Here is a 15,821-nt window from a genome sequence, read left to right on the forward strand (position 1 = left end):
CCACCTCGATTCCGGCCTTAGACACTATGTGTCCTAGGAATCCAACTTGTTCGAGCCAAAATTCACATTTACTGTATTTGGTAAACAATTGTTGTTCTCTCAACCTCTGTAACACCATTCTCAAGTGTTGAGTGTGCTCTTCTTCTGTCTTAGAGTAGATCAAGATGTCGTCAATAAAAATAATTACCCATTTATCAAGGACATCGTGAAACACTCGATTCATTAAATCCATGAATGCTGCTGGTTCATTGGTTAACCCATAAGATAACACTAGGAACTCATAGTGACCATACCGAGTCCTGAATGCTGTCTTGGGTATGTCACCGCTCTTTATCTTGAGCTGATAGTAGCCTGATCGAAGGTCTATCTTTGAAAATACCCTTGCACTCTGCAGTTGGTCAAACAAATCATCAATGTGTGGCAATGGATTCCGATTCTTAATGGTTAGCTTATTCAATTCCCAGTAATCAATGCACATACGCAAATTGCCATCCTTCTTCTTGACAAACAATACTGGGGCACCCCAAGGTGAAACACTTGGGTGAATAAACCCCTTCTCCAATAGTTCTTGCAACTGCATCTGTAACTCCTTCAATTCGGCTGGTGCCATCCTATATGGAGCTTTAGACACTGGAGCTGCTCCAGGAATCAAGTCTATGGCAAACTCCAACTCTCTATCAGGCGGTAAATGCATCAGATCATTTGGAAAGACGTCGGGGAATTCTTTAACTACCTTTACCTCTTCTAGAGGGGTAACCTTTGCATTGACATCAAGTACTGCTGCTAAGTGACCCTGACAGCCGCCTTCCAACAACTTTACCCCTTGAAGAGCGGAGACGAGGACCTTTCTAGCCCGTTTCACTTTATCTGCTCGGTATACCCATTCGTTTCCTTCATCATCTATCACCCTAATTAATTTTTCAGCACACATCACATTAGTTCGATGAGCCGACAACCAATCCATGCCTAGTATAACATCAAAATTTTGCATATTGAACTTAATGAGTTGTGCATCTAATTTCTTCCCACTAATTTCCACTGGGCACGGCCCATACACCTCCTTCAATTGTGTAACTTTACCAGTAGGCATACTAACAATCATCCCATAATCTAGTGTCCTGGGTGACATCCAAGTTTCTCAGAAAATCTCCTAGATATGAATAAATGTGTAGCTCCTGAGTCAAATAAGACATAGGCTGGTATGCCAGATATAGGTAGGACACTTAGTGTAACAATGCATATAAGTACAGCAGGTCATCAATATTTAACATAAGGAAATTTCTTAAAAGTTAAAATGTACCTGCTACCACTTTCGTGCTGGCCTCAACTTCCTCAGCTGATAGGGCATACATCCTTCCTTACGGTTGATTCCCCCGAGTTAAGGGAGGTCGGTACGTAGAGGGCTGACTGGAGGGCAAGGCTGGTTTGACCTGACAGTCTTTAGCATAGTGCCCATAGGAATGGCAGTTAAAGCAACGAATCTGTGGCATTGAATTTGGGGCGGGGCCCCTCTGCACTTGTCCCGCTGTAGAAGGAGGTCGGGGTGGCCTTGGGCCTGTAGCTACCGTACTAGTGTTTGGGCGCAAAGATGTAGAGCCCAAACCACCAACTGGTCGAGGAGGGTATCCAGATGGCCTATAGGGCTGTCTATATGTAGGCCCAGAACTATACGACCCATGGTATACCTTGGAGGAATTGCCCATGTCCGGAAATGGATTCGTTCTTTTCCATAATCCAGGTGTGAGGGACTGTTCCCCCTTCTGCTTATCTTCCATGGTCTTAGCCTTCTGCACAATCTGGCCATAGTCTGTCAAATCTAAGACCTCAACTACTGACCCAATGGATGCTTTTAGGCCGTTCAGAAATCTTACAGCCTTTTCTTCAGCTGTCCTCATATGCCAAGGGGCAAAATGGAACAAGCTTTCAAACTACTGCTGATACTCAAGGATAGTCTTACTTCCTTGAGTTAAGGCCATAAATTCCATTTCCTTACGGTCTCTGAAGCTACATGGGTAATGATTGGCCAAGAACAACTCCTTGAACTGTTCCCAGGTGGGTTCCGGATGTGCGGCCAAAAATATGGGCTTAGAGGCTTGCCACCAAGAGTTGGCTTCCTTCTTGAGTTGCAACCCCACACAAATAAGTTTCTGTGCCTCAGTGCACTCAATCACCTCAAATATTTTCTCCAGCTCTTGGATCCACTGGTCCGGCTCCAGAGGATCACTTCCCACCTTAGAGAATATAGGTGGCAGGTTCCTCTTGAATGACTCCACTACCCTTGACGTATTATTCGTCGGTGGGTAATTAGGAGCGTATGCCGAATAGTAAGGGTATGGAGGGGGCACCATATACGGAGGAACACTGAATGGCAGAATTGGAGGTGTACCTCCCACTTGTGGCCCCGTACCAGACCCTACAGGCGGGTCCTATGGAGTAAGTATCCGGGGAGGTTGACCCGTTTGTGAAAGGGCTAGCTGTTGCGGTATAGCAGCCATAAATGCTTGCTGCTGCTGAAGCATTTGTTGCTGGAAAGCCTGCTATGACTGTTGGATTATGGTAACAACATCCCCCGGAGTAATGACCGGTGGAGGGTCCGGAAGTGTAGTCACAGGTGGGTCCCCTTGTGCCACACCCTGACCAATGGTCTCTGGAGGTTGTGGAAGTGGGGTTTGCCCCACAGAGAGGAACCTCCTGGGATTCGGTGGTTGACTGACCGGACGAAGACCACGCAGGGTACCTCATGCATTGCTACCGGATCTAGTATGTACCATTGTATCCTTGCACCTGGAGCATACCATACACCACATTGGTTAAGCACCTTAGAATTTATATCGGCACATAATCATATGCCAACGCACAGGGTATTATATTGGTATGATGTTTTGTAACTAGCCATAACTTAATTCCGAAAATACAGTGCTAATGCTTCAACAAGTAGTACGATGGTCCCACTCGATAATATGGTGCTAGCCACACACCCTTTTTTATTTTTCATATGTCTATTTTTATAGTAATATTAATCATACCCCCACCTTTTTTCCTTTTTTTCCTTTTTTTTTTTTTGACTTTTCCCCCAACCGGCGGGTTGCCACCGGTGGGCTGTGACAGGTGGGCTGTCCGACCCACCCGAGAGGCTCCCAACGTGATTTTTACGTCCGAATGGACCCAAAACGGACGTATGACCTTCTTTTAGGATTATAAACATGATTTTGTCATCAAATCTTGTTACTTTTGACCCCTAAGTGGTCAAATACTAACCCCATTCACTTATGATAGGTTCACTAAAACTTACGCTTCTCGCACCGGATCTCACCCGTACCAGGCGTGAGTCTTTGTACACTACAAGTAAGTGAGGAGAGGACGTTTGGCCTTATCTTAAGGCTTGTTTGGCATTCATTAATTGTATCTAGACTAGCCATGTCATCATGCAAATTATATGTAGCTTAGACATCCTCATATTATTATGACATGTGTGATGTGTTTATTTTCTAAATGTCAATGATGATGTGCTTATGTGAAGAATGTTGACATCATTATGCATGATGCATTAATAGACTAGATGTCGTAGTCGGCTTGGAAACGAGTGCCTTGGTGGCCCGTGGAATGGGACGCGGTGGCACTATGCAATCGTACTATGTCATATAGGAGCATACGGTTTAGGATTATCATCTTCCCATGCTACAACCCTTCCCAACAGGGGTTAAGGTGTTGGGTTACCATTTGGGGGGAAGCAGTGGTCGCGGTTGTCGTGTCACTGTGGTGGTTAGACATACGCCCAGCTGGTCATTAGGACAGTCGGTAACCCCGGTGGTATATTCAAGAGGGCCAATCGTACTGCTTTTAAATTGCTGGAGTCAGCACCTTTATTTTCTGTCATTTACTTTTATATTGAGAGCTGGTAGTCGCATGCTTTACTTTTCTGAGTACTCACGGTGGGCCTTCTCCGACAGCCCTATGGGCGTATCGCGGGATGGAGTTCGCGGCTCGTACCCGGAGTATACGCGCACTGTGGTTGTAGTAGCACTAAACCAAAGACTTAGTAATGTTGTTTAGGTTGATGTGATTAAAAATGAATTGCATAGCATATAGTGCATATGGTTGTGATTGTTGTGTGGTCCTTTTTTTCACTTACTGAGCTAGTGAGCTCATCCCACGTGTACACCTCTTTTAGATGATTTTGTAGGTCACCAGCCTGAAGATCAAGGGTCGGACCCCACAGTTGAATTTCTCGAAGAGGATTGGTGGGTCCCCGAGGAATATGAGCACGACACGGACTGCACGTGCGAGGGCTGTGCTGTGGGACCACAGTAGGGACTTCATACAGGGTTACTTTTTGATTCTTTTGATGACCCCTTTTGTATACTTGATACATGAATTGTCATTTCTTTTGTGTAAATATCATTCCTATGGGCCCACATGTATTTATCTATGTACTACAATTTGGGTATCAAGTATATTGGGGATATTTACAGGTAAATTAAGTCTTTCGTTGAACTGTTGAACATTATCTTAGTTGTGTGTATACTGTGATTGGGTACTGTATCAAATGATCCTGGCAGGTTTGGGTTAACCGGAGTTAACCCGATCATCGGTCCGATTCTATGTGAATGGGGTGTGACAGCGGTGGTATCAGAGCGTGATGCTCTATTCCACTCACAGTATACCATATAGACGCCATAGAATCGATAATAGGAGATGGGATTAGGTAGATGAAAAAGCTTTAAAGAATTAAAAAAAAATGGTTGCATTTAGTTATTGCATGCATGGCGTACATGAGAGAAAGCTACTTAAAATAAATAAGAGATTAGTCATTTGATGTTATAACCCATTGAGTACGAATTTAACGAAATTTCATAATAATTTTTTTCACACATAAATACGTGATAAACAACATATATATATAGCAATAAGCATAAATAACAAATGACACCACAACTAGCACAAGCCACCAACAAAAGATACCACCCCACAAGTAAGACCAGTTACAGAAAAAGTACAAAGGAATGAGAAAAGTAAGAAATACATAATCAACAACATGAAAACAAGTGAGAAGCTGATGTAGACGGGTGAGCTAGGTCCTCAGAGATCATCGTCATCGTCCAATATTATCACTCCGTCGCTCCTAAGTCTCGAGCTAACGTTGAGTCGAAGGTCATAGTAGTCAAACCTCGAGTTCACCAGTTGTACGTCCCTCCTAAGTCGGGAAAAATCCGTTGAAATGGCGTTGGCTGTTGTATCCAAGTGCTCGCCTAATCTGAGGAAGGAACTCTCTAAGGTAGCCTGCCTCTCTAGGATGCTTTCCTCTCTAGAAGCACTCTCATCTAGTCTTCTTAGCAGCTGATCTTGCCCTTCCTTCAAGGCCCTCATGGTAGTCATCATGCCCTCAAAATCAAAGGAACCACTCCCAAGTGGTGAGGCTCTATGCTGTGGGCTCGCAGCCCTCGTGAAGCCAGGATCAGCACCCCTCGACTTAAGAGGCTCCTCCTTGAGGATATCCTCATCCAAAAAATCCTCCTTCTCACACTGAGGAACATAGTCCTCATCCTCCTCACTAGTCTCCTCCTCCATGGGAACATCCTCCTTATGGGCAGCCCTCCTATCCCTACCTCTCTGATGGGAACATCCTCTATGGGCAGCCCTCCTATCCCTACCTCTCTGAGCCCCTGCTCTCTGAGGTACATCCATGAGATTGTGGAGACCCATCCTCAATAGATTCCCCCTGTCAAACTTATCTGCTGGAGTCTTCCCCTCCTCACCACTCAGGTCCACCCCAAAGAACTCAAAAATCCTAGTGAGGATCCTACCATATGGAAACCCTCCGTCCTCGGGGTGTGAGGTATGGTGCTCCATGGTCTTGAGGATGACGTAAGGCAAGCATAAGTGCTCGTCACCTCCCTCTAAGGCCTTGTAAATACAGAAGGCTAAGTAGGCTGCCATGAAGCCTACCTGGTTTCGGTGACCTCCTCTGGGGAGCAAGTTGAACTGGACCAAACGGGCAAACACACGAACCTCTGGGTAAAATGACGTCTCAGAATCTGGACGCTCCCTGCTGCCACAGATGGTCTCGTAGATAAGGTCCTGTGTCTCCAAACTCAAGGATGGGCCCACGGGCTTACTCCTGGGAGGACTGTAAAAATGCTGCCCAACTGAAGAGAGGTCCCAAATTCTAGCTAGGGTGTCCACAGTCAGCTGAATGCCCACCCCTTCACCATACTAGTTATCGCATACTCTCCGTACTGGTAGGAAACCTCCAATTTACAGTAGAATCTACAAACCAGCTGCTCGTAGCACGGACGGTCTATGTTGAGGATAGACTGCCAACCCAGTGTGGCGAATCTCTCCTGAAGCTTAACCTTGTGGAAGTCGCCGACTACCACGGTCTTCTCCATCATCACAGACCTCTTCAGGAAGGCCTGCCAGTTGGTTGCTACCTCTGAACAACGGAAGAGTCCCTCATCGTAGTCGGAAGGATCAATAGGGGCAGGTCCAGGTCGCCTTGTGCGAGGGGCTGGGGAACTAGTCCCTGCACTCTTTCGTTTGGAAGCGGTGGTCTTACACCGAGTGGAAGAGGATGCGGGTACTTTGCCCTTGCGAGAAGACATCCTGGCAAGAAAAGAAGGACCACACAACAGTCCACACAACAATCACAACCATATGCACTATATGCTATGCAATTCATTTTTAATCACATCCACCTAAACAACATTACTAAGTCTTTGGTTTAGTGCTACTACAACCACAGTGCGCGTATACTCCGGGTACGAGCAGCGAACTCCATCCCGCGATACGCCCATAGGGCTGTCGGAGAAGGCCCACTGTGAGTACTCAGAAAAGTAAAGCATGCGACTACCGACTCTCAACATAAAAGTAAATGACACAAAATAAAGGTGCTGACTCCAACAATTTAAAAGCAGTACGATTGGCCCTCTTGAATATACCACCGGGGTTGCCGACTGTCCTAATGACCAGCCAGGTGTATGTCTAACCACCACAGTGACCCGACAACTGCGACCACTGCTTCCCCCAAATGGTAACCCAACACCTCAACCCCTGTTGGGAAGGGTCGTAGCACGGGAGGATGATAATCCTAAACCGCATGCTCCTATATGACATAGTACGATTGTATAGTGCCACCGCGTCCCATTCCACGGGCCACCAAGGCACTCGTTTCCAAGCCGACTATGGCATCTAGTCTGTTAATGCATCATGCACAATGATGTCAACATTTATCACATAAGCACATCATCATTGACATTTAGAAAATAAACACATCACACATGTCATAATAATATGAGGATGGCTAAGCTACATATAATTTGTATGATGACATGGCTAGTCTAGATACAATTAATGAATGCCATACAAGCCTTAAGATAATGCCAAACGTCCTCTCCCCACTTACTTGTAGTGTACAAAGACTCATGCCCAGTACAGGTGAGATCCGGTGCGAGAAGCGTAAGTTTTGGTGAACCTATCATAAGTGAATGGGGTTAGTATTTCACCACTTAGGGATCAAAACTAACAATATTTGATGATTAAATCATGTTTAAAATCCTAAAAGAAGGTCGCACGTCCGTTTTGGGTCCATTCGGACGTAAAAATCACGTTGGGAGCCTCTCGGGTGGGTCAGACAGCCCACCAGTTTTGACAGGTGGGTGGGTCAGCCCACCGGTCTTGACCGATGGGCAGGTTGGCTTGCCAATCGGCCCACCGGTTGGGCCCACCGGTGGAGGCCGAATGTCGACTAGGACCGACAGGCAGGTTGGCCTGTCGGTCGGCCGGTCTGGGCCCACCGATCTTGATCGACGGGCAGGTTGGCCCACCAGTCGGCCCACCGGTTGGCCCCGAGGTCCTGCCCTCTCAAGCGGGTGCCCTCAGGTGGGCCATTTGGCCCACCGGTCTCAGCCCACCTGAGAGCGAAAAACTGCCATTTTCCCTGAAACTTCCCCCAACCTTTGGGGAATCAAATGGGACTTTTTTAATCCAATTTTCCACACATTCAAGGTCTCATAAGGTGATTCTAACCTAGATCTAGGTTAGATTTAAGGAATGAAAAGCCATCTTACCTTCTTTGCTCAAGAACTCCTTCAAAACTCCAAAATCACTTCAAATCACCAATGCTTCTCCAACCTTGTAAACACTTCTTCAAATCCTTCAAAATGAACACATAGACCATCTATTAAACCTTAGATTCATCATCTCAAGGGGGATTTACAAGACCTCAAGGAACTCTACCCAAATCAAGGGTTTTACTTGGGTATGGTGAAAGTTTAGGGAACATAGCCTTTGCTCACCTCTAAACGTAGATCTCGTGTTGGGGGTCGCTCTCCCGGCATCGGAATGGGAAGATCAAACCTTGGCGCCACTTAAATCCATTTCTTCTTCCTCTTCCTTCCCCTTTCTTCTTCGTTCTCTTTTCTCTCTTCTCTCTTCTTTTCTCTCTCCTCTTAAATCTTTTCACCCACTTTTTCAGTGTAATAAATGAAATATAGAAAAACACAAATAATGCTATTTATACTTTCTAAAAACCATTAGTAGCACATGGGTGGGTCACTCAGGTGGGCGGATGCGCCCACCTGTGACCGCCCACCTGAGGGCCGAAAATTGGCCAACAAGTGGGTTTTTGATGGAGTTCGACTCTCGGCACAAGGTATGTTATACGTATGCGCATTAGGATACGACTACATACCAGCTTTATCCATACATAGCCTTATGATATGTGCATGTACACGGCTTGGGTACACCCGTCTCCTCTGGCACTGACTCGGACTTGTCTGGCCAACCGGTGTTCAAAGTCACCCTTGCCATCATGGTCTATAAGGAACCCGCCTTAACCCTCTCCAGTTCGGGTCCTGCATAGTTAAACTGGGTCAACCGTGTAATTAGACCGGGTTTAAAAAGTAGGGTATCACATTTTTAATGTTAGATGGCCTCAACCAAGTTCTCTCACTGAGCTAGCTCAATGGTGGTTCTCCAAGGCAAGCTCAATCCGTTCAAAAGAGGCGTGGCTGGATGAATTTTTACTTATTCCATATCATATTTGCTATGAATGAAATTGAAGATGATATGAGAGAATGGGTGTCCATCTGGTCTAATTTTGAAGGCGGCTTTAAGTAATATTGGGGAGTCATCTCATGTGAGGGCACTTCTCTTATGGTCAATTGTCGATTTTCTTCTATCTAGAAGCCTGGATTTTAAGGTAAAATTTACCTCTACTTCTCTCGCAATTGAAGAGCTGAAGTGGACTAGACCTATTGTTGGACTAGTCAAGTTGAATATAGATGGTTGTTTCTTGAGAAATCCAGGTTTGTTAGAGGTTGGTGGAGTGGTTCGTAATTGCTCTGGATTGGTTTTATTTAGTTATGCTATCCCGCTTGGAAATATGACTAACTATAAAGTGGAATTCTCCTCCCCATTTATTGGTCTGAAGTATGTAAAGGAGATGGGAGAGGAGAGGCTGTGGGTGGAATGTGATTCACCGACAGTGGCGGAGGTTGTCCTTAGGAAATCTATTCCTTGGGACTTTCTTCAACAATGGAGGTTATTTAGTCCCTTTCTTGAATCGATTGCTTGTAAGTTAACGCATTGTCTTGCGGAGGTAAATCACAGAAAGTGTTGGTCTAGAGCTTGAAACTAAACTAGAAGAAGCATCCTAAGCTCCCTTGATAAATAGGGATCCAGAAATGGAATGAAAGTTAAAATTCCACGACTGAAAAATGGCTATATGTCAGCGATGTTTCAAATGGACGACTAAGAACATCTTTTTTCCTCAAAGTCAACTTCATTCCTTCATAAATATCTTAAGAGTTTTTGTTTCCTTGAATTAATTAAAGGGTAAAAATAAAAGACTTTATTATTTCATGACATATTATCAATACAGATTACAAACAATAGATAGATCAAACTCTAGCTATCCAGGGTAATCTGATTATGCAGAAGATGCATCCCTATTGCATGCATTTTGTAAAGAGATTGGTGGGTCTGAAAATTTTCCAGTCACAATTTTATCGACAATAAATTTATTAGCTGCCTCAGTTAAATGGCTTCCATCCCAGTTAACTCTAACAGAAGGGTTTGCGCAAGATCCTATGAATGTTCGTTTCCCATCCACAACTACTGTCTGCCCACATCGTGCGGTATTGCTGAAGTTATATTTTCCTCCAAAGCCACAACAAGCTACCAGTGGTTGCTGAAATCCTGCAAGAAGAATCACAAATGTGTCAATCATCTCTCTCTCTCTCTCTCCCTCTCTCTTTCTAAAATTTTAGATGATGATGACTTACCAAAGTCCTGAGGTTGGCTCATAAGGAGGTACTTGACAGAGTAAATGTCCACATATGTGATGGCAGCCAAGGGAAGTTGCTTTCTTATTTTCACAACAGCTTCCTTCAACTTCTGATTGAAGTATTGTGATACCTCATTATAAGGAGTTGCACAACCAGCTTTATCTATGTCAGATGCATTACACACTGGAAAGTTTGTAAGGATATATGCAAAACAGCCAATAGGACCTGTGTTATGGATCCAGAATGATCTCCCTCCTAAACCATACACTGCCTGCAAATTAGAACCACATCCATCCATAAGGGTATGAAAATCAAACTGTAAATCATTTATCAAAACCGAACCAAGCCATTGACACAGAAATCATGAAATCGTTTAAGAAGTGGTCTAATGTTGGCTTCAAAATTGACATCGTTTAGTTGAATGGTTTAAACCTAACTGAACCCTTTTAAACCGATGACAAACTAATTAAAACCAATAAATGGTGACATAGTAAGTTAAGTCATTCAATGTTAAGTTTACATCCATTTCACTAAAAAATTAAAAAGGAAAAAAGACATTTGACAAAAAAAAAATTAAATTAACGATCTTGATTTCATTATCTAATCCCGTTTGTTAGACAATTCGGTTTCGGTTTAACCTAATATAGTTTACAAGCCATTTGCTCATCGACTGGGTGGCCCAATTGCAACATAATATACAAATCCATAATGTGATTAATGAAAACTTAAGAACCTCAACAAGTGATACACACCAACCACACTACTGCCTAGGAAATAATGAATTTACCTGGTTATTAAGATGGTTCAAACATTATTAATTACCTGAATATTCATGGAGAGCTTGCTAATTACATCAGGAATGTCAGCTTTGATTTTCGCTAAAGATTGGTTGCTGAATAAACCCAAACCGATATCATTTTGACCAATATCAAATGTGTACAAAGCTTGACCAAAAAACTCCTCCTTGGGTAACAAATTTGTGTAGATTCCACCTATCAACAGATGATGAATAGGATTTTATAAACCAGTACTGCTAAATGATTTATAGCTATAGAGAGATTTTAACTAATTAAATAATTACCTCAGTTCCTGATTAAATGTGATCTGGATTTGAATTGTTGGAACTGGGAGACTTGCACATCCAAGTAGAAGGGGCTGGGTCCTCTCCCAATTCGGCTTCTATCCGACGGCCTGATTGTTGCCCCCGATACCGCGAAATTAGCACCATGGCTGAAGTTAGTTCCCAATGAATCGAGATATGCGCTGAGGTTAGGTAATCTGAATCTTTCAGCTGATCAAAATATTCATTATTTTAAAAACAATAATCAAGTCAATAACTGTTCTGTTGTCTTTGCATTAACAATAAGAGATTCGATGAAAAAATAGGATTCATGTAGCCATCTTGTTGTTTGTAGATTTTTAGCTCAAAAGAAATGGGAAAAAGGCAGGGGGGAAGGGGGGTGTACAATTGGGGTACTCCTTAAAGCTTAATCCCATTACCTATAACTCATACTATTTGATCTATCCAAACACCACTTTACTTCATAGCCCATAGCATTGGCCTATTTCAGTCTCCCAACGTAAACGGCTTGAAAGCAACATATTCTGTGGTTTTCCCTACAAATATTAGGAATGGCAATGGGGTGGGTTGGATAGAGACTTGCCCCACTCCACCTCTAGTGCAGTGGCTTTGTATCACCGATATAGGGTTTGTGTGGTAGGCTTTAAAAACCTGAATTAGGATCTTGATCAGTCCCAGTTCATTCAGGTCTAGATCGATTCAGATCAGCCCTGGAATTGATATATTAAAGGGTTTTCACAGAGAAACAGCTTGAGTTCACACCCAACTATGTCTAGGTGTAAGTAGTGAGGGTGGAGTTCCTTCCCCCCACCTCAACAAAAAATCTAGGAAATAATGAAACAAAGTTTAATTTCTACCCATGAAATCAATGGTAAGCCTTCCATCTGAAGGTCTTCCAGCAGGCATGTGAAAAAAGTACTCCCCATAGGGTGGGGTGACAAGAGAGAAGGCAGCAGAATCAGCTCCTGTATCAGTATTTGAGTCCCCAAAGTTGAAGATTGCTGGAAAATTGCAACTTGTATTTGAAGCCAAGGCCGGAACACTTAAAATCACTATGGAAGACAATAACCCAATATAGAAAGGAGTCATCAGAATAAGTATACCAAAGGTATGAGAAGAATCCATCATCTTGAGAGACTAAGAGATGATGAGCAGTAGAGACTAGAGAGGATAATATTACTTTAGAGAACTGGCAGAGTATATATAGAGAGAGAGGACAACATAAGTATTGAATTACTTACTAGCTAAAGTGCTAAATGGAGTAATACCTGTAGTTTCCATTAGATTTTGGAAACAATTTTCCTATTTTTATTCCTAAAATTAAACAGAATATTTACTAAATTTAGTGTTTGGTTATATTTCTACAACTCTTTCAAAGTTTTCAAAAATTCCAAGAGAAGAAATCCAAAGAAAATAACCGGAATGGAGAGGATCTAAGAGACCAGCTAGTAGAGAAAATAAGGAATCATTCAGTGATAACATGTTCACTTTATTTTCACTCTGATGATCATTGGATCCAATGTCTCCACTATACTTTATATTGTAGTAGGGGACAAATAACACCAATAAAAAAAATACAATTTTTAGTGAACGAACCAATAAATAAATACACAATTGGTATGTGCTAATTAAAAAGAGTTTTGATTTTTACCCCCCAAAAAAAAATCGATATTTTATTTGATTCATAGGGGCTGGAATGATTGGACATTTTGGAATCCAAAGCTGATCTTTTTCCAAATTTGTTATGTTTTTAAAAATTGATTCAATACATAACCAGCCAAATAATATGTAAATCTAATTTATTCTATTATTAATCGTATCAGAGTTTATTTTCAGAATTTATTTCCCATGGATTGACCTATAGCTTGGTCATATGATTTTATCTGTTGCTTAAGATAGTTATAAAAAATGGAACAGAAAAAAAAATTTAAATAAACGATACATGTTTTAAATTTATTTTCACTAAGAATCATTTGTATAAAATATAGAAGAAAAAAAAAAATGGAATAATTTAAAAACTGAATGGAGCCAAAAAGAGACAGCCAAACAGCCAATAGGATGACTGAGGCCGACCTCGTAATCCACCGTCGGCATTTCCATCAGCAGAAAAAGAAGATCCAACCACATCAACCACACATGAGACGCAACAAATAGATCATAAAGGAAAAAGACACTAAGTCATCCTATATCTGGGACGACCCGAAGCGTCCATATTTAGATCCTTCTTGACCAAAGCCGGCAATGCCGTCACAGGGTCAGAGATATCAAAACGTGCAGCAGACTTGGAAAGAAAGTCAGCAATAGAGTTAGCCTCTCGCTAGCAGTGACTGATTTCCCACTCAACCGGATATAGGAACCTCATGATTAACCAATATAGGAGTTCTCTCCCCATTAGGAATCTCTATATGTTGTTTACATAATGAGAGTTCCTATGTTGGGAAACTGTATATATAGGCTGCATATTATGAATTCATATCCCTTGTATTAGTCAAGCCTCTCACATGTAGAATCCTACCTTATCATAATCTTTTGTATTCCAAATCTGTTTCAATTGACTAGGACAACCTCTTGTAATATATTTATACTCTCTGCGTGTGATATGCTTGACTAATACAATGCATATGAATTCCTATTATGCAGCCCGTATTTACAGTTTCCCAAAATAGAGACTCTCATCATGTAAATCGAATATAGAGTTTCCTAATGAGGAATTCCTAATATGCAGCCCATATATATAGTTTCCCAAAATAGGGACTCTCATCATGTAAATCGAATATGGAGTTTCCTAATGGGGAGAGAACTCCTATATCGTTTAATATTCATACAAGCTATCCACCTTTGATGAATGATCCATGGGACTTTTCTTTTCTGAACCAAAGTAACCACTATGACTAAATCACATTCAATCCATAGCCTTTGCACCCCTAATTTTTCAGCATGTTCAATCCCTGAAATCACAGCCATAAATTTTGCCACAAAGTTTGGATGAATTCTAAGGGAAATCCTGAAATTTGCCATCACCTCCCCTTTATCATTGCAAAATACACCTCCAGCTCCAGAGACACTTGGATTCCCAATAGAACACCAATCTATGTTTACTTTCCATAATCCACTCGGGGGCCAACATCAGAAAATTTCAAAAATTTCATTAGGCCTACCCTAAACACCTGAAAACTCTAGCCTTCAAGCACTTAGTGATCCGAAAGGGAGATCAACTTCCCTGAGTTAACTAAGGACTGTGATGCGATTTCACTTCTGATCATGGCAAAGCAGCACTCCATAGACTTTAAGATTCCATCATGTCTTCTAGCATTCCTTTCCATCCAAATGCTATAAGGAGTCAGCAAATTTTAATTTTTGGGGATAAAACCAAATGTACCGATTATTATCGTCAATAAAAATAACAAAGTATCTATGGCCATCAATAGAAAAAGAGGAGGAAGGATCCCATACATCACTATGAACGAAGTCTAAAGGAAACAAACTATAAGAAAAAGTTTACCCTAATGACAATCTACTAGCTTTGCCTAATTGGCAAGGAGGGCACACAGAACTGAGCTTGATGGAGAGAAACGACAAGGCATTTGCACCAACCATGAACTTGAGAAGACCAAAGTGAGGGTGACCAAGCCGTTGATGCCAACTATTGATGGAAGTGCACTCAGCGATATTGGCGACTAGAGAAGAATACGGAGAAGATAGGGTATAGAGACTCCCCTTACTCGGTCTGGAAAGCAGAATCCTCTTGGTTACCTGATCATTAACAAAGAAGTGAGGAGGGTGAAATTAAAAAAAGACTTTATTTTCGCGAGCAAATCACTGAACAAAAAGGAGAGGTTTTATGATAGAGGGAACATGCAAGACATCACATAAATTAAAAGAACGAGAGGGGGAGAGAGAAGGGAGAAATGAGGAACGAATATTACTGATAGAGAGTCCCTTACCATTACCCACATGAAGTTGGTCGTTACCATTGTACCCATCATACGACGTGAGAGAGTGAAAATCAGGAGTGACGTGATGGGTTGCACCAGTATCAGGGTACCAAGTCAGAGTGGCAAATGGGTTATAGTATGGTGGGTAGGTGGGTGTGGGAAGAAGAGGAGGGTTGGTTGTGAAGTGAACCGCTGGTCGAGGGTTGGATTAAAGCCAAGATAAGGTTGAGGGTTGGGGTAGCCGGGTTAGGTAGGGGGTCAGTAATAATAGGTGTTGGCATTGTGGTTTGTGCGGTTGCAGATGGAGCACCACATGTGCATGCCTGGTTGTGGAAAGCAGCCACCACGGCCACCACGACGAACTTGTCCACGCCCACCGCGACCACTATGACCACCTTTCCCATATTGAGAGTTGGAAGAGGTGGAAGAGGCATCACATTGAGCAGTGTTAGCTAATGGAGTGTCTATAGAGGCAGGAGGATAGGTCTCTAATGTGTTACGAGCAGAGGCCTTATTCAT

General features: G+C 42.6%; 1 protein-coding gene across 1 annotated transcript; it reads right to left on the bottom strand.

Moving 5' to 3' along the window:
- Positions 1 to 9,823: 9,823 nt before the first annotated feature.
- Positions 9,824 to 15,821, bottom strand: LOC122089520 (esterase-like). Its single transcript, XM_042659269.1, has 7 exons — positions 15,626 to 15,821; positions 12,225 to 12,419; positions 11,412 to 11,577; positions 11,312 to 11,316; positions 11,109 to 11,278; positions 10,284 to 10,557; positions 9,824 to 10,197 (listed from the first exon to the last, which is right to left on the bottom strand). The coding sequence occupies exons 1-7, from the start codon at positions 15,819 to 15,821 to the stop codon at positions 9,929 to 9,931; spliced, it is 1,275 nt and encodes a 424-aa protein (XP_042515203.1). The 3' UTR covers positions 9,824 to 9,928.

Source organism: Macadamia integrifolia, chromosome 9 (assembly GCF_013358625.1).
Source record: "Macadamia integrifolia cultivar HAES 741 chromosome 9, SCU_Mint_v3, whole genome shotgun sequence".
Taxonomy (NCBI): domain Eukaryota; kingdom Viridiplantae; phylum Streptophyta; class Magnoliopsida; order Proteales; family Proteaceae; genus Macadamia; species Macadamia integrifolia.

Excerpts from the sequence above, each read along its gene's own strand:
- LOC122089520 (XM_042659269.1), bottom strand. The coding sequence starts at position 15,821 with ATGAATAAGGCCTCTGCTCGTAACACATTAGAGACCTATCCTCCTGCC. Across the intron at positions 11,578-12,224 it reads GCTTACCATTGATTTCATGG|CTGAAAGATTCAGATTACCT; the intron begins GTAGAAATTAAA and ends TATTTTGATCAG. Across the intron at positions 10,198-10,283 it reads GAGCCAACCTCAGGACTTTG|GATTTCAGCAACCACTGGTA; the intron begins GTAAGTCATCAT and ends TTCTTCTTGCAG.